The sequence below is a fragment of the Trichomycterus rosablanca genome, chromosome 22 (genome assembly GCF_030014385.1).
Source record: "Trichomycterus rosablanca isolate fTriRos1 chromosome 22, fTriRos1.hap1, whole genome shotgun sequence".
Taxonomy (NCBI): Eukaryota; Metazoa; Chordata; class Actinopteri; order Siluriformes; family Trichomycteridae; genus Trichomycterus; species Trichomycterus rosablanca.
The window spans coordinates 6286800-6307132 of NC_086009.1; the positions used below are offsets into that span (position 1 = coordinate 6286800).

Below are 20333 nucleotides of genomic sequence, written 5' to 3' on the forward strand. Positions count from 1 at the left end.
CCCCCCTTTGAACTAGAACCAACCCAAAACTGAGTGAAAAAATCCAAATGTGTTTAGAATGATGGTACTTCACAATTGCTCAACAAATGCAAATATGATTATTATTATTATCTTGTATTTTTCTTTTCTATTTTCTCTGCACAGCAAGTCTGAATAGAACCACCAAGCTGGCATGACAATACTATGTCAGCAAGCTTTGTACTTTATAGCCCAGGTGCTGTTTGAGCTTCTGTGTGGGCCTGTGATCCGTCTCAGTGGGTTTCCCATAAGCTCCTCAATAATACTGTCAGCCGTGCACTTACAGACCAGAGATCCTGACTGGTCCTGGACTGCACCTGCTGACTTTCCAGTATAGCTGTGACTTATTGGGCACCTCAGTCCACACACAGCAGGCCCTTTCTCCCCAGTCGCCTGCCAGGGTGGTTTGTTTTCCCAAGTGTCGGCCCTATTCATGCCAGTTCATTTGTATGCTGTGGAAGAACCTGGCTGGGACAGAGGGGCTGATGAATTCGTGTTCTCATTACGGCTGTTAATGGAATCATGCTAAATAACTTAGAGGAGCAAGAAGTTATGCTCCTGACCAGGACGTATGTGTGTTTTTAAGCAAAAGTGCATCTTGGGTTTGAGACATAGGGTAAAGTCATAGAATCAGTGTGTATAGCAGTTTTACTCAAGTACAAATTTTGTAAGCACACTGATTGAATATAAGCACACATACTTGCACTACATGGTCAAAAGTATGTGCACACCTCTTCTATTTTTTGGTTCTGGTTTTTCAGCCACATCATTTCCTTACAGGCTTGCGGTAACAGTTTGGAAAAGGTTCTTCACTGTTTCAGCTACTGTGCCCTTGTGTACAAAGCAGAGTCCATAAAGACAGTTTTGAAAAGTTTGGTTTGAAGAAACTCCAGTGGCCTGCACAAATCCTTGACCTCAACCCTGTTCAAAGATCTTTGGAATGAATTGGACCATTGGTTGTAAGCCTGACCTTCTCATTCAGCAATGCTATAAGCCTAACTAATGCTCTTTTAACTAAATGCCTACAAAATCTCACAGACAAACTCTGGTTTGAGAACAGAATATCATACAAGCTTATGGTTAAGTGTCCATGTACCTTTGACCACTTGGTGTGTTTCATTATAAGACTCTCTGACCAAACAAAATGCCATAAAAACACTTTGAACCTAACCAGGTAGGTGTGCATCAAAGTTGAGCATGTACACACATTAAGACAGGCTTAGACTGTTGACACACACATACACACTTGCATGAAATAGACAGCATTAAAATAACACACACGTACACACATTGCTATAATAAGTCCCAGACTGGCTAACCAAGCTGTGTCTGCAGTACAAGCTATTCATATCCACAGCAATGAGCAGTTACAGTTGCTTTTCTTTTCAGTCTCTCCAACATCTACAGACCTTAGAATCTTTAAAACTGTGTCTAAAAGGTTAAAATAAATAAATTTCTCTGGCACAATCAAGACGTTCTTAACTACACAACAGCATATTACAACATTATTTGCTGATTTATTCAAAAGGCGTTCCTTGCAATAACAGTCCACTGTGTTAGACGTATATAATTACCACCTTTATTGAATTATATAGGCATTTCCCACCTTTTTAGGTATATTCAATTCCCCTACACTCTAATGCCCCATGTCACTTGCATGGCATCCTTGCTGGCCAAGATGGCCACAGTCTAATACAGAACTCCTTCTGAATGTGTAAAGCTGTCAAATGCTTTTCTAAACAATCCAGTGTCGGATTCTTAAACAGAACTCTAGTATGTTTAAAGGATTTCGCTTTGCCCAATGTATTTCTACACCAGGTGCCTTCACCAGACAACAGGCAGTAGCAGTGGCAAAAATGTCGTTCCACATCAGACCATCCCTCTCTCAGATACAGCCAATTGTATCTTTCAAGTGACGAAGCAGACACAGAATAGCAATGCTGATCTAGGCTTATGATTAAACCTACAAACTAATTTATTTTAGGATTACTGATATATAGTATATGGTCATAAATATTTGGACACCTGACCATGAACTGGTTGGACATTCCGTTCCAAAAACTTTACCATTAATATGGAGTCCTCCTGTTTTACAGCCATAACAGCAATAGAAATATGTATTTGTGCCCATTCAATCAAAAGAGTAATTGTAAGGTCTGGCACTGATGTTGGACAACAAGGCCTTGCTCAGAATTGACATCCAATTGATCCCAATACTGTGCAGTCTGGTTAGGGTCAGGGCTCTGTGCATACCAGTGGAATTCCTCCACACCAATTCTTAATTAAACTACATCTTTATGGACCTCGCTGTGTGCTCAGGGATGCAGTTATGTTGATACATGGGCTGAAAAGCTGTCATACTTCTGTTGTTCAGCTACATAGACAAAACTTGTAAAGATTTTCACAATACAATACATTTTTTTAATTTTAAGTTTAAACATGGAACAGTTTCTCTCTCCTATTTCATTCAGAAGAGTCATTCAGAAGTGGACTCTTAACTGGACTATTAACTGGACACTGTCCTTTAGGATTTTCTGGTAGAGAGCAGTATGGTTTTGTCATTTATGGCAAGCCACACAGGCTCTTAAACAGTAAAGCATCTTGACTGTCTGTATAATGTACTTATTGTGGGATGCTGTGTCAGCTTTCTGCCACATGAAATGGGATCCATGACCTCCAAATGTTTACTTTTGGCTCATTAGTCAACCAGTACTGACCCACTGACAGCAATTGTTGGTTTTTGCTTGAATTGTTTTTTTTCCCACATCGCCATCAACCTCAACATCACCAACAAAACAAAAACAATCAGTCGTTTGTGGTTGTTCTCTTGTGCTTTTTGCACATTTGGAGCGGTTAACTGGGAATTCTCTGCGTACCTACATAAACATTGACTCTCCCCATATTTGGGTAATATGGCAAAAACATCAAAGATGCGGGGAGGGCAGGCGGACTTGTTTATTAAAAATGGTAGAGTTAGGGGGTATATGAAAAGAGAAGCATATGCTGTGTGAACGTTTGCCAGGGCCACTTCAGGGAAAAAGACTGGAAAAATGTGATATTTCATACCTGCATCTCTGGAGGAGAGGGCAAGCAGAAAATGAGTGAAGAGGGGAATATAATAGCAAAAGAGAGGGGGGTGTAGGTGGGGGGTGCTTATTGTTTTTTGGCAAGGCTGTTGAAGCAGGGGATGCTGTTACAATTGCCATCTATGTAAGCATTGTAGCAGTAATTTTCTGTCATGGGGTATTACACACAACAAACAAAAATTGCACAGGATATGCAAACAGTTTAATAGTACTGTGTGTCATTTGGCTAAGTCAGAAAAGTAGAAGATAAAGTATGATTATCATGGTCATCCATGTGGTACGCACACCTATTTTTGACTTTTGCTGTCGACTTATTATTTGACCTTTAGGTCAGGTCCTAATACCTACACCTCTTGGTTTAAATGTATACACCAGTGGCGGCTGCTGGTCTTTCAAAGAGGGGAAGCTCATTGTCGGGTTACATCATAAAATTTGTCAATTTATTTACACATAAATTCTGCCCTCTGTTCCTTTTACAAGAAAATGGCCTGAAATGGGTTGCAGTTTGTCTTTCGACTTCACTCGCAAAATCCGCGATGGGACTGAAGCTCCTAGTGATTAAGTGACTAATGAAGTGTATTGCTTTGGCAATATGAATGTCCCTATTTGTCATGCCAATAAAGCTTCTTTTGAGTTTGAGTTTGAGAAGTGACGGTGTAGCGCTCAAACTAGCTGTCAATCAAAACGGGATTCAGCCTTTCCACTGATCCTCCAATCATCTTGCAGAAGCTCAGCGTCCAGACCCGCCCACAGCCACATTCACCCCCAGAGACGCTCAGCGTCCGGGGGCGGGACAAAATCGAGGCATTTATCCAGACGCTGAGTCTGCGGGCAAATGCATTGACGCTACGGGAATGTATGAGTTAAGTTAAGAAAATCGAGTCGATTTGTGATAATTAGCTGATTCTGAACGAATCTTCGAGTCTTCGAGATGAACGTGTTCTAACGCATTTGTAGTCAATGAAATGTTAACACAACTGTACATATTTGACCATTTAATTTTGGACATTTTAGGGGAAGCTGAGCTTCCCTTGCAGTCTTAGAGAAATAATATTTGGCTATACGTCCTGGCAACTCTGGTTGCATCTGTCTACTCTCATTTGCCATACTGACAAGAATTGTTCCATATACTGTACTTGACTTTGCAGTGCATTTTTTTTCAATAGGATTAAGTTCAGAACTTTTTAATGATTGATTTTAGCCTGATTTTTGCACTTTTAAAAGCAATTTTGACGTGTGTTGGGTGACTGTCCTGCTGGAACACTCAACTGTGTCCAAGATTCAAAAAGGTTGAGGCTTAAATATTCTGTGCATCTTAGCCCTGCATCAAACTATACTACCACTATCACAAAGCTTGATAGTAGGTATAGAATTTGTCTTTGTTTTATAATGTTTCTTTCTGCAAAGCCTAAATTGGGAATTGTTAATTACTCTGGTTTTCATATTTCTTTCAATTCAACTTTTCTATCATCCACAAACACTGTTACTTGGTCAAATGTAAAATTAAAAGTATTTTTAACTACCAGACTTGTATACAAACAAATGTTTCTATGGCACCCAAATATTTCATTTGAATATTAAATTAACTGTATTAAGTTCCGAGACATTTAAATAAGATTAATTGAGTGTGAGACAGTATGATGAAAGTATATAATGGTTTGCCAATTTTAAGCTCATCCTGACATGCATCCAACACTACGATAGTCTCAGCTAATGCTTTGATTGTTCTTTGGAAACAAGTAATTAAAAGTAGCTCAGTCCTCGGTTTTAAAAGGATGATAATCCCAATGGGTGCCAGGCACTGAATATATTCCCTCACTTCCTTTAAGAGTGTCCTATTTGGCCTGGTGCCATTTATAAAAGCAAGTAAACAATTAATTATCCATATTAATGTGCCGATATACTGGCCCATCTGGAGGTCTTCTGCAGCTTCAAGGTTATATCTCATCAGTAAACCCAGTCAAATGTGGGCGATCTAATCACTCCACACAGCTCCAGACAAAACAGAAGCCAAATTATACATAGTCAGTTCAAAGTCATCATAACTTAAAGAACCTGAAGCATGTGCATTTATCTTTCAGATTTAGATTATGGTAATAAACAGTGTTAGATACAAGGTTCTCAAAGACAGGAACATGGGTGATCTCCAAACTTCCAAATTTGCATCAACAAACATCAACAGCACACAACTGTCTTTATTTGTCCTTGGTTATTGTTAACACATCAGTAAATATTCTATTATTTATCTTTAGTAAATGCTTTGTTCTGGTCTCACAGTAAGTCTCAGGAAACACTGAGCTCAAGACAGGAATACACAGTGGACAAGGCAAATGTACGTACAATGCAGTCCATCAAAGACTTAGTAATGTAGCACAGTCAATTCACAGTGGCCGTAAGTGGATGTAACCTAAAATACCCATAGAAAATGCACATGGCAAGAACAGTAACAAGGTAACGAGGTCGAGAAATGAACACTAGAGCTGTGCAGCATAAACACTGCCTGTTGTGATACCATGCTGTGCAGTGTAAACTTTTATCCAAATGTTTTTCATATATGATTTTTTCTTTAGAAAAAAATGCAGTCATTGATGATATTAAAAAAGTTCTGCTTATGCTAAAAATGAAACTTATTGAGAGTGTTACAGCCAGATCCACAGCTAACTGGTGTATAAAGTCAATTATTTACAACAAATGATATTCTCCCAACATTGGCAAAGGCGTGTCCTGTTTAGGCATGACTGGGCAAAGTTCATAAGTATATAGTGTGACTAGTTTGGTGTGGAGGAACTCAACTGACTTCAACCACAGTCAGCATCTTTGGGATTAATTGAAGAATTCAGGAATGTTATGGCTGATCTGTGTATGTTGCAAACAAAATGCATAAAAAATGTGATGTTTATTGTAAAGGGCTCGAGAATCGAGCTTTAAGATGCACCAAGAAAAATCTGCAGACTGTTTTGCATAGATTGATTAAGAAGTAAAACCTGTGTGTGGCTATTGGTGTCCAGAGTTTAGTGGCTACCAGAGCTACCATAACCACTGTAATAATGAGCAGTGCAACAAAATAGAAGCCAAAATGCAGAAATGCTGTATTAAGTTCAGGTATGATTGGTTTCATAGTAAAATAAATAAAAAGCAAGCAAACAAATACGTAAACATAAATAATTGATATTTATGTAGGGATAATAAGACAGGCTAAGGCGCAGTAAGTTTAACAAAGCTGACCTTTGAGAAAAGTAAAAAAGGGGAAAGCCTTAAGGAAGGGGCAATAAACAATTTGCTGCAGTATTATTGTAAATTTTGACTAAAGGTGTTGTATAGACGGGGTAAGGCGGATACCAAAAGCCTTCAAAGACAGGGACAACAAGGACCTCAATTAATGAAACTGTCCAGTATATCTTGTCCACACCTGAGCAAGTTTAAAATGGCCTCTCCAAAACTTGCTTTATCAATGTGGTTAACACTTCATTTCAATGTTATTGTGCCAATTTTAAAATAGGAGCTTCTTTCTTGAAGAGCAACCCTTAGCCCCATAGTGAAATAAAGCCTGCTTGACTGTGAACAGCATTACTCGTGTTGCAGACGTTTATAATACTTTATAATAAATTCATGACAAACCTGTTTTTGTGATTCTTGGATTACTATCTAAACATCTGTACAAATTCTCTCATAAAGGTGACAATTTGGGTTTTTCTTCCAGACCTTGGCAAGAAGCCCACTGTTCTATGTACTTTTTATTAGATGCATTCAAATTAGCCCTATTTATAGAGGCACAGAGAAGTCACCAGGTGTAGTCAATTATAACTAACAAAAAAATGCCTAATCCATAGAGTATGTGACATGAACACAGAACCAGTAAATGAATACAGTAATTAAGTTGCAGGAATGTTTTTTTTTTTAAATAATAATGAAAATAAAACCTACAACAAACGTATGAAAGAATCTTGCAAGTATTTTGGACAAAAGGGGTTTTTACTATTAGAGGAAAAAGGGGTGCAGTAAACATTAAAATCCACAACTTCAGCTGAAGCTGTTGCTCTACAACTTACTTTATATAAAAGAAGCATTCAGTGGGTTGTTTGTAATACTAAATAGTGACCAGTGTTAAAAAAATAAACAACAGTAATAGAGGACATGTTGTATATATTTTTTTATATATATTTATTATTTTACTTAGGCAAAAAATATGTTTTATTTTACCTGGTGGAGATCTTGCTGATATCCTAAAGCAATTTAGCCCACCCAACTTTGTTTAGCTAATTCAGGACTTCTGATAAACCTTAAGCTTATTTTTACCCAGTGTAGATACTTTATATTACCTCTCAGATCTATGATAGTATTCCAGCAAATATGAAAACTGCAGACTCTGTAACTATTGTTAAATTTAAAAAAAAAAGTAATTGTTTCATTGATCTATTAGTATATATTTTGTCATAAGAATCCACCAGTTAGATTTTATTTAATGGATGACTGTCTATTCTTTAATATAAACAATAGAATCATGGAAATGTAACTATCAACCCAAACAAACAAACCAACCACCATAATCAAAGAAGCTGTAATCTGTTCTTTCCTGGTGCTTCTAAAACATGTGTAGAACAGTTTGGGGTGTTATGTAGTTTACTTTGAGAAGAAACTTATTCTTACTAATCCCAGACACGCCAAACCACTGACAGCGCGCTTTTTGAACTGCCAGCCACCCTCCAAACATTCACATGAGTCACACACGACACACAACAACACTGCAGGCTTGACCACTAAAGCTGAAGCCAGAATACATTTCTTCTGAGAAGAAACCAACTAATCAGTGTATAAATAAACTAATGTGGTAACCGAATCGTACTGCATATTGTAGTTTACACTGACATGCAGTCCTGCATAAGTTTGGACACCAAGTGAAAATAAGACATCCAACTTTTACACGTTTTATTGCACAGTAACATTTTAATTGCTTATTGTAACAAATCATTACTAAAATCATAGGACATTTAATATTTAAGCTTTAACTCTTTTAATACTAATGGTGCATTAACGTTTATATTACAACATTTGCTGAATATTATCTATATTTTTATTTAAGTTTATTTTCTGGAGAATGTTTGCTATAACTTAGTTAGAAATAAAGACAAGGAATATGACCAATGGTTTCCAAACTTTTGCAGAAGACTGTAAGTACATTTCCATTCTTTCTGACTGTCTAATGCAGTATTATTAACATCCAAACGCACATTAAATACCTATAGAGCTTTTATACACAGTATTTGATAAATAAGCAATAAAAGCATTAAAGACAACAAAGGGTTATTTAAACACAGCACGTAACCTACCATTGTGGAGCGGGGAATATTGCCAACAGCCTCAAAGACCCATTTTCTTCTTTCAGACCAAAAGTTTCCAAAAATAAGTGGGAGAGGGACTACAGCTCGATTTCCTCCTCTGATACCGGAACAGAAAGAAGCTTATTTCAGGACAGTCTGAGGAAAGATCATTTTTACACTTTATGGTCGTCGGATTTGCTGGAATTTTCCGAGCTGGACTTTCCGTGGCGCTTCTGTCTGCTGCTAGAAACCGGGAGAAAGAGCACCGGCGAGGCGGAGAGAGGAAGCCTGGATCCGAATAACTTTATGTTTAAGCCCTTATGCTCTGCTCGGTCGTTATTGGGGATCGATCCCTGTCCTGTCAGCCGAGCACCACTCTTCGCTTCCCGAAGATTTCCCCGATGATAGAGGAGGTGAATTTCTAATCACAGTGCGCAACGCGCAAAAGACGCGCTCTGATGGTAAAGACGCGCTCTGATGGTAAAGACGCACTCTGATGGTAGGATGGTGCGCTGCCGCCGCCGATCCGCGCTCAGATCTATTCAGTAAGCCTATTCAATGGAACGCTCGTATTAAGTGCATGCAGTGTCCACATAATTATAGCGTGATCTTCAATGCGAGTGTGATGGCGCTGATGAAGGCCTGGGACTCAGAGTGACTGTGAATTATTAATAACCGAAAGCGGCTTCGCAGTCTGTCGCGTTCCGCTCGTGAGCCGACCGACAGCTGCAGGGTTTAGAGGAATTAAATAGCGGCTCGGAGTGAAGCACGCAGGCCAGCGGATTACCATTCACCGGCTATGGCATAGCACACCGACTGAGAGAGGGAGGGTGAGGAGAGTGAAAGAGAGCAAGAGAGAGGCCAAAAAGATGTCTGTAGCTTATGGTGGTTTAGAATAGCGTTTATGATTACTATATTAAAGGGTAAAGGCAGCAGTCATTTAGAGGTGGATTCATATGCACGTTATAATGACATGGCATGATCAGTGAATATAGGGCCAGTTCTAGTCATCTGGGAACCTCAAAGAAAGATCACATCATCACCATGGTGCCCATCAGTGTGCCCTTCAGACCTACATATTTTTAACAATAATAATGATCATAATTCTGATAATAATGATGATAATAATAATAACAATAATAAAATTGCATTCATAATTCAAATAATTCTAATAATATTGCTGATAAAATACTACTACTAAAAATAAAGATATGAAATCTGATAGCAATAATAATGATTTCGATAATAGAAATAAAACAACTTCAATAATAATAATAATAATAATAATAATAATAATAAAAATTCTGATACAAATGATAAGAACAACAACAATAATAATAAAATTGCATTCATAATACCTCAAACTATTATAATAATATTGCTGGTAAAAATACTACTACTGAAAAGCTGATATTAAAGCTGATAGCAATAACACTTTTCATAAAAGAAATAAAAACAACTTCAGTAATAATAATAATAATAATAATAATAATAATAACAACAATAATAATAATAATAAATATTATTATTATTATACTGCCAACAACAACAATAATAATAAAGCTGTGATATGATCTTAATAATAAAAACAACAATATGAACAACGATCATAACAACGAATCACAACGAAACACACAATTATACAGCATTAATAACATTCATTATTATATCAAAAATAATTTAAAAAAGTTTATCAATAAAGTTTGCAAATGACAGTTGGTGCATGACTTTTTATTATTTATTTTTTTAATTAATTCTTATTGTAATTAAGAAATGTTTAGATGACAGATTTGCAGAACTGTTTGTGTTCTTATTACTACTTTTAACTTGTTACTTCTTATTAGAGCAGGGTCATTCTCTGTCTATAAAGGTAAAAGGGTCCCTCACCTTTCTGGCTTTAATAAACAAATAATTTGTCAAACACGAATTATTATTTATTAATATGTCACTTTATGGTTGTATTAAAATCAGGTTGTTAAAATATATTTGGGTGTCATTGGTGCTACTTACTGTGGAATGTGCAGAAAAACGAATTTTATCAACTGATCTGTGGTGTTTATTTCTAAATAAATATAATAAATAAAATAATTCAATGACTTGATTTTTAATTGGCTTGTTGATTTGTTGAAAAAGCTTGTTGATTACCATAGCTAAAATATTCATAAATTTTCTGCCACAAACATTTGAGAATAAAACGTATTCTGAGCATTTAGTGGTAAACCACCAAGGAATCACCCAGTACTTAATAAAACTACTTAATAATGGCAAATGACATTTAAATCGTTTTGTACTACAATTTAACATTTTATTTATTTAGATATTACTGTGCCAAATAATGTGAAAATAAAAACTGACGTAAAAAAGCAACGCCAAGTGCAAAATGTTCATTATACTCAGTGGCACCAACTGAAGTTTAGCTAAAGCAAGTAAAATAAAACAATTCCAATTAAATTAAATAATTCATTAAGCAGGCTAATAAATAGGGTGAAGCTATTTTACACACTTTTACAAACTTTCTATCAAATTTTACTTCTAATAATGATCTTGCCTGCTTTTTAAGAAAACATCACCTAAAGCCACAGGGCGCAAACATGCGCATTTAATCCAGCTGAAGTAAAACATCAACACTGTAAAACATGAACACACTGTAATAAAACACCACAGTCCAAAAACTTCTACCTTCATTACAACGAAATTATTAAATAATCGATTAATCGCAACAAACTAAAGTTTCTGTTAACAAACAAACAAACAAACCATATTATTTGCTACTCATCAACTGTTGTAATAATGTTTATTCGATTACCATATACAAATAAACAATACAATTCGATGTAATGCCATTATAAAAATAATACATACATAATACTATCTTAAATTAAATTTTGGGAACTTTAAAAAGGTATAATTTTAGCAAGTCATTTTAAGAACAGCAAAATATCAAAAGCATATCTTACTTTTAAAATAAGGCAAATTATATTTTACTTTAATTCATAATAACATGGTAAATAAACACTACCTCCTCTCTGTTTTAACCTGTTGGAGGTTAAACGTTTGAAAATGAAATATTTTAAATTAAGTAGCATTTTCACTAATACATTTTACTTCAATATTTTGTTATTATTATTATTTTTTTTTTAATGGTACGTTGGCAGGTGGTATATTGGCAGTGACAGTAAGAATTGTATTTTTAAAATTATACGGTACTAGCAGGCTGAATTTAAAATTTAAATATATATTAAAATTAACGTGTCTAGTTTAGAGCAAACGAAAAAATACACTGCAGTTTAAATACAATATTAAGGTAAACATTATTAGCTTTTAGGCGCGTTGTGTGGCTGCAAAAAAAAAAAAGAATTACGGTGTTGCTTTGCAGCATATAATTTAAATTATAACGTGTAATAAATAGTATATATTCAAACAGAAATTCGCTATAACCTAAAAAGCTTTTTAGAAACAATTTATTTTTGTATTCGTGGTTATATCTTATTCAACACCTGTGATTTTGTGATGTAAATTTTGTGTAAAAACTTGATGCCGGCAATTGGAGAGATTCGTTCTAGTTGTATTTCTCAAGATAAACGAAAGTTTGTTGGTCTTTATTAATTTAAATATCATTAACTATATAATAATAATAATCCTCATTATTATTATCATTATTTTTGTTATTATTATTATTGTTATTATTATTATTGTTATTATTATTATTGTTGTTATTATAATTATTATTATTGTATTATTATTATTGTTATTATTATTATTATTATTATTGTTATTGTTATCGTTATTATTATTGTTATTATTATTATTATTATTATTATTATTATAATTATCATTATCATTATCATTATCATTATCATCATCATCATCACCACCATCATCATATAAGTTGTAATATACTGTAAGTACTGGTATTAGTAATGTTGTTATTGTTGTTGGATGTATAAGTATTTTCATGAATTATTTAACAATACAATTTTTGTGAAAAAAAACTTCCAAAAATAAGGCCTAGTGCCTCAGAACAAATTAACTGGCATCAAAACTTTTTCTTAAAAAAAGAAAAAAAATTCAAAAGGCAAATACGTAAATAAATAAATATAGTTAAATGTAAATAAACAGTGCATGCATGTAGCATAGCCTTTCATAACTTATATAAGCTGTATGTAGTATTTTATAACATAAAATCTATAAAATGTTAAAATTAAAACGTCTTTTTGCGTTGTTGTTTCAAAAACACTGTATCACGTTATCAAAGGAGTCTAAAACAGTATACTTGTAAATTGAATTCTAGATCCACGTATTTGCCTTTTTAATACAGACGGTGAGAATTCTGCTCATGTTGAACCCGGCAAGTTGCATCCTACACTTACCTACATTTAATTCAAATGGTCCAAGTAAGAAGTAAACAAACCCACAAATGTGTTGATGTGAATTCTTTTATTTACGTGAAAATGATCAAGGACGAAAAGGAAATAAGGAACAAATTCATTATCGACTAAACAAAGGAACAAAGCAATATTAAAGTAAAATAAAAATAGGCTTGACATAACAACAGAAATGTTACCATAATTTTATTGTTATACTACCTAACTTCTAAGTATCAATTCACCTTTCCACCAACGTAAAACCACAATGGAAAAAAATCAACCTGGTGCACATCTACACATTTCAAATAGGTATGTTTAAAGTTATATATTTAAGTGTAGAAAAATAACATAAAAAACAAATAGAGCTCTAAATAAATATTCTTTTTCCTCACAAAGTAAACTTCCACAGTGACAACATTTATTAGAGAAACCAACACATTTTTAATTAAAGGGGCAAACGTGAATATCAAGTTCTTTTTACTTTTTACTTTTTATCACAAACAAGGTGGAAATATCTACAAGTACAAGATAAAACAGAAACTGGAGAAAACACAAAGCTGGCTGCCTGACTTGTTTACTTTTCCCCTGCTAGTCACATTTAAAACATCAGGAGTCTTTCACTCCACTATAATCTTTACTGCCTACAAATGAAAACATGACAGACTCCCCTATTTAGAAACCATGCACTTGCTACCTTTGTTTAAAGAAACACAACATATACACACACTCAAAACAGAACCTTACTGATTTTTTAAGTGGTTACGATCTAAATTTTTATATGCAACTGTATTTATAATGTTAGTTTTTTTGTTTGTTTTCTGAGAATTGCACCGTTTCTATGAGGAGAAACAGTCTGGCTAGAGAGGGCCTTGTTTGTGCAGTTCATGGTAAATTAGCTATGGGCCTCCTGAGTTTTTTGGCTGGAGTTTCACCTCTGTTCTGTCTGTCGTTACTCCAACCAGGCCAGGCTGAAAAGAGAAACCAAGAAAAAGGGGATTCAGCTAAGCAACCAGGCGGTCAGGAATGTCCAGTTGGCCAACAAAACCAGTGCTTTTTCTTTCTGAGCTTGGAACAAATTTGTGCTGTAAGAATTATTAGCCAGTATGTGTTTTTTTACTGCAACAACAGCAGAAAGATGTCAGGTCAGAATAAATAATGAATGTGACGATTATTAAAACACATACAACAAACTCCAAAGCTCTGGCGTGATTTATCAATTTATTTCAGGTGAAAGGTAGCAAATGATTTTTCATTAAATTACCCAGCTAATTTACAAAACAGTTAAACTGGCTTTAAATGTAGCATTAGGATAAATAGTTCAATAAATAATACTGATAAGCCACTTGGGTGGTTCAGCAGCAAACTATGATAGCCCACTACCGCTGGAATCCAGGGTTAAAATCTGCAGTGGTGCTATCGGTTGGTGGGGCATCTACATACAGACATGATTGGCTACTAAAGTTGGGATGGTCAAGTCCTCTCAGTGGAATGCCGTCCTGTTCGGGGTGTGTTACTGCATAGCACCTAGTGATTCTGGGAAAGCCAAAGTGACCCTAACCATGGATGAATATTAAGAGGCTTCATGGACGTCATACAATGGCTAACCCTGTGCTCTGACCCCAGCTCCCAAAGAAGAACAAAACAAAGGCATTCAACCTGCCCTAGATTATCATATTACAACAGCAGTCAGGATACTTATAGCAATCATGTGGAGGTTTGTGGTTATGGTGTCTCAGACCATTACTGACCCACCGCCAAACCGGTCATACTGGATAATGTTACAGGAAGGATGACATTATGGTATTGCCAGACTCTTTTAAGTCTTATCAGAACAGGGAGCAATGGTGGACCTGCTTATTCTGGTGTTCTCTGGCAAAAGCCAATTAAACTATATGGTGCTGGGCTGGGATGATGTTGCAGGCTGTGAGCACAGGTACTACAACAGGATGCTGGGCCCTCATGTGACCTTCAAAGTCTGTTTCGGACAGTTAAGTAAGAAACATGCACACCAGTAACATGCTGGAGGTCATTTTATAGTGCTCTCTCAGTGCTCCTCTTGTTTCTTCTTGCAAAAAAGAGCAGAAACTGGTTCTGCTACTGGGTTGATGCCCCTGTATGGCCCAGTCCAGCACTCCTTGTGTAACAGCCAATATCCTGGTAGGACTGTATTTAGGAATTAAACACAGTGTTAACATGGATTGACATCTTTAAATGTAATGAACTACATTTTATCCTTGATCTTTGTATGACCCGAAAGGAACAAAGAAAACAAACATTTGGCACTCAGTCTGTAGTATTTAAACATCACTGAGCGAGACTTATTTAACTGATGCGCTTAGAAGCTGCACTTTGATTGGTCATTTACTACATGGCTCATCAGGATCAGAGCAGAGATCGGTGCTCCTGCTTTATCTGGCTCGTGCACAGTCCCGCTGCAGGAGAGCTGGTGCCGTGAGGAAACGCCTGCAAGCACTGCGCTTATCTCCCACCAACAAGGCCTGTGTGTGTGATTTGTTTAAAAAAAACACATGAATGGTTTAGGGCAGTAATATCATGCACATGTGTTTACTTTCTGCATGTCTAAATATATATGCAAACTGAGGTGCCTTAGGTGCTAAATAAACCTGACTGAACCTGACAAAACACAGACCTGAATTAACATGCAGGCTGTGCAAACATTTGTCTTTTGTGTTTTACTTGAATCACTCGAAGTCGAATGTCTATGCAAAAAGCTACCCATCACAAAAAAAGTAGCTATCAAATTTTACATACTTTTTATAAAGACTTGAAGAGGGCACAGCAGTTTAGTACCCTGTAGTACACACACACACACACACACAAAAAAAAACATAACTTTTGTGCTGTACACATACACATTTTCCATTTTCACAAGGGTACTCGTAAAAGTAGGAGTTTGCTGAGGGCGAGTCGCAATCTTGGTCTGCACCATTTCTTGCCCTACTCATAGAGTCCGCTTCAGGTACACTTGGTGCCTGCATGGTTTCTGCGCTGGTGAAAAAATGTTGGTTGGCTAAATCGCTAATGCCCTATTAACCTAGCTTACTGTGTTCATGGTCATGTGGTCTAATAAAATTAAAACTTCTGCATGAAATGAAATGTATTTCGTAGTAACCAACAAATTTAACAAAACGCACCATAAATACACCAGAGTGGTTGAGTTCCATATACCACAAAATATAATAAAGTGTCCTTAATTAGATTTTAACCAATGGTAAGGCTATTATTTCAATGATACCATATACGACTGAGTTAATAACAGTAAAACACTTTGATTTTGATGTCCATATTAATTACGCTGTATATGCGTTTGTCTGTGTGTAGTGGCGAGTCTGGGTATAATCCAGCTAACCGCCGAGAAGATGTGGGACTTTAAAGGTTTGGGGAGAGGGATTGTCCTCCCCTGGAGAGATGGGGAGAGTAGGCCTGCTGTAATCTGATTTCCTGGATACCCATGAAAGAGAAGAGGACACACCAGAGACTGGCCCTGTCAGGTCCAGTACTCCCCCACCTCCAGTCATCATCTGGTTTCTCTTAGACTCTTTATGTCCCTCTGTCCTCATCCATCCATCCATCCATGTCCTATTCTGCCTAATTCATGCTGATCAGTAGCTCTGGATTGGTGTACTTTTCTCTTTTTACAACTGCTTTGATTAGCATTACAGAGCCAGTCCACTGTTCCACAGCCAGTTCAGGAACTTCTTTGTGCACTGCCTGCTTCCTTACCTGGACCAGAGGTGGATTCTTTCAGAGATATAGTGCCCATTCCTTCTTCTGACATGGCTAGTTGTTTCTGAGAAGCAGCTGGCTAAGCTGATAGACTAGCATGTTCGAATGCTGTGTCACATTAGTGTACCTGACAGATTTTGGAAGCAAACTTTAACTGGATATACACTTTGGTTTGTCTTTTAAAATTGGGAACGCAAGTTTTATCCCAAGTTTCATGCACCCTTCTAAAGAAGAGACATGTTAACCATCTCAGTAAAGTCCAGCATCTGCAGCATCTCTCGCTGAATCTTATTCACCACTGCAAACCCTGGAGGTTTTTAACTGCCACACCATCCTCAGCCACAGTAATAAACTCAGGCTATGATGCTTTTTCTCTGATGCCTTTTTACAACCACTGCAAAACTATAATGACCACCAGAACAGGACAGAGGGTGTAAATGGCTGGATTTGTATTTATGTGACTGGGCACTTATCTTTCCAGCATCTAATATGAGCCTCGAGTGCTGCTCGTTGACAGACCATATTATGCCAGCATTATGAGGACGATAAAATGAAAAATTTTGATGACCATCTTAATGAATGAGGATTTTAGGTCGGATTCTGTGAGGATCTTCCAAATACCTTTGGCTCCAAAGTAATCAGGACGTTTTATGGGACCATCATTCTCATTTTTTTCAACTTTTCCACTCTCTCGCTCCCTAGCAGTTCCCTGTGTTTTTTCACACCTCAGGAGTCTTGTTTGGTGGAAACAGGCCTGCTTGCTCCATTCTTTCCCTCCCTCGCTTTCTGTCTCTACCTCTCTCTCTCATTCTCTCTCCACACCCTGATAGGAGGAGAGACTTGCTTGGCACTTTTAGGCTCTGTTTGGTAGAATAGGTCCAAATGAACATGAATATTCATAGGCCACCCCCTCCCCTTTGTTAATGCCACTGCAACACTTGGTAGCAGCACATGGCAGGACAGCTGTTGCGGGCCAAGCCAGGCATCTGTGCACAGAGAGAGTGTGAGAGACAGATAGATAGTCAGTGGTGTGGGCAACTGTGAAGAGAAACTGACAGATGGATAGATAGATGAACAGAGCATGAAAGGTTTTCCATATAAAAATATATATGTATATGTACACACATGAATTTAATTAGAAGAGGTGTCCTAATAATTGTATTCATTTAATGTTTCAGCCACAACAGTTGCAAACAAGTGTAATAAATCAATTATATAGACATTTCTATGCTTCCAACTTTGCAGCAACAGTTTAGGGAAGGCTCATTCTAGCATTACGGTGCCCCTGTGCACAAAGCAGTATAAAGGCATAAAGAAAAGCTTGGTTCCAGTGGCCTGCACAGATCCCTGACCTCAGCCCCATTCAACAGCTTTAAACTGAACTGGAACACCAACTAAGGATTTCTTGACCAACATTAGTGTCTAGCCATACAAATGTTTCTTTGACAGAATTAGCACAACTTCCCACAGACATACTTTAAAGTCTTGGAGAATCCTTCTCAGAAGAGCGGCTCTAATAGCTGATAAGATCAGACAGAGGTCACTCTATTTTAAAACCATTTGTTTGTGTAAAACATGCTAGCCCACCAGTGCTGAGATCTCATGCTCTCTAGTTCAAATCTCAGCTGTGCTATCAGCCGGCAAGGCCAATCGTGTGTCTGTAGGAGTGGGACAATGACTGAAACTGGGTTTCTCATCGCAGGGGCAATTACAACCTCTGCAGACTGGTTGAGGCACTGTGCTTCGTGAGACCCCACCTCTAGCAGGTGAAAAGAAGCAATTAGTGGCTGCCTCAGCCCTCCTTAATTAGGGGTTGGGGTAGTGGCAGCAATGACAGAGCAGTAAACTCCAGTAAGACATGACTGGATTGGGTAAAAAGGAGAAAATACACCAGAGCCAAAAAAAGCATCAAATAGTGTAAATAATCACAAGATCTTATACTAACAGCTGTCAAGATATACTAAGATATCAGAGGGCATTCCCTTTGTTTTAAGAAGCAAAAAAAGTCAGCCATCATGCCCTGTTAGTTCTGATTTGATATATTTAATGAAAATAAATGAATCAGCCAACATAAGCATAGCCATGTGTACCATCACTTAGCACAAAGTAACCATGACAATCAAACTGACATGAACATTAATGTTTAATTCTTAAATAAATACTGTAGTGGTGCTGGAGTGGCACATAAAACTAATGCTGGACAGGACATGATATAATTAGTCATTACTTTAAAAAATAAATTTGGGGCTGGTACGTCACTTCATGTGACAAGTGATGTATGCAAATAAACTTTCACATTCTAAGCAGGTACAGAAGCTAACAAGCTATTTAAAACTATATTGAACAAGGAAAGTGGGTAGATAGATTGAAGTCATTGTTTACATAGGGTAACAGAGTAAAAATCAGTTCTTTAGCAGCATCCTCACAAGCACACTACATTTTCTATTAGCAAGGTAAAAGCAGCAATATTTTTTAAGTGAATTAGCTTGCAGCTAGTAAGCTAACTATCATTCAATATGTCTGGTCAATTACAGTAATTCCACAGTATATTTGCTTAAGTTTCATAAAATCTATATTCATATACATTTCATTATATTGAATTTAATATTAAAACACGCACAGTAAAATGTTTATATATGTTGGAAATGCCACACAGAAAAAACAGAGTGCCTGGATCTGTGCTGCCCTATATAACTAGGAGCCCATGGGACAGCTTCTAAACCCAGTTAGCCCTCAGATGGGAAGATCTGAGAGCAAGCTACGTATGCAGAGTTTTATCAGCGGATCTGACATAATTTAAGCCCCATGTATGTCTTCTCCTAATTAATCAGAAATAAGTCAAAACAGTGCCAAAATACATATATTACATTAATTAAAAACAGAACCGGTTGGCCACAATTTCCAAAGATATGTTTGGATAAAAATGAGCAGCATAGAATGAAAAAGAAATGTTAAGCTAGGTGGATTTATTATACTTTAGGGCTGCTGTTATACTTTTATACTTCAGAAACATTGCTGATATTTGATGGAATCCTCCTACCCCAGCAAATTCTGAAAGCAAATCAGCTTCAGTTTCCTGACTGTGTCCTACAGAAGGACAAAGATCCAAAACAATTTTAGAATAGTTTTGAAGAATTTTGGAATGGCCCTTGCTCACAACCCAGTCATTAAACATCACTGAAAGTTTGTGGGAGGATCTCAGACATGTTGAGCATGAAAAACCTCAAAATTACAAGCATTGTGAAAAGAAAACTGTATGGAAACTACTAAAAAATAAATAAAATAAAGACATATTCTTAGGTAGCTATAAAAGTGTTTGCAAGCTGTGATATCTGCCAAAGAAGGTGTAACTAAGTACTCAGTAGGGTTTCCGAACTTTTACATGTGCCACGATCAGTAGATATAAATCAAACTGTACATTACAGTTAAATACATACAGTATTTACATGGTTTGCAGTGTTTACTTATTTTTACAAACATAATTTAGCCAGAGGTGCTTAAATGTCAAAACACATAGGTCCCATTGTTTTACTGTAAACACATGTACCTTATTTTTCTATCATTACCCCTTGATGTAAACATCTTAAATGCAGCAAAATCAAAAACAAAAATCATGTGTTAATATACTTGGCCAAAATTATGTGGACATCCCTACTAATGTCCACTACTCATTGCCAACAGGTATATAAAATCAAATGTATAAATGATGGTTTCCAGTTTTGTGGCAACAGATGAATTGGAATGTCATTTGCAAGCCAAGCCCACGTGTCTAGCAGCACTTAATTTTATGTTATATG

At 36.5% G+C, this 20333-nt stretch overlaps 1 protein-coding gene across 8 annotated transcripts in view; it reads right to left on the reverse strand.

Annotated features, from left to right (window-relative positions):
• The window catches only part of nfixb (nuclear factor I/Xb), a 158662-nt gene extending 149628 nt beyond the window's left edge, over positions 1-9034 (reverse strand). For all 8 annotated transcript variants that reach the window (XM_062984702.1, XM_062984697.1, XM_062984695.1 and 5 more), the window contains exon 1: positions 8432-9034. In XM_062984702.1, the coding sequence (XP_062840772.1) occupies positions 8432-8434 (3 nt within the window). In that variant the 5' untranslated portion in view covers positions 8435-9034. The remainder of the gene's footprint in view (positions 1-8431) is intronic.
• Between the last annotated feature and the right edge of the window lie 11299 nt (positions 9035-20333).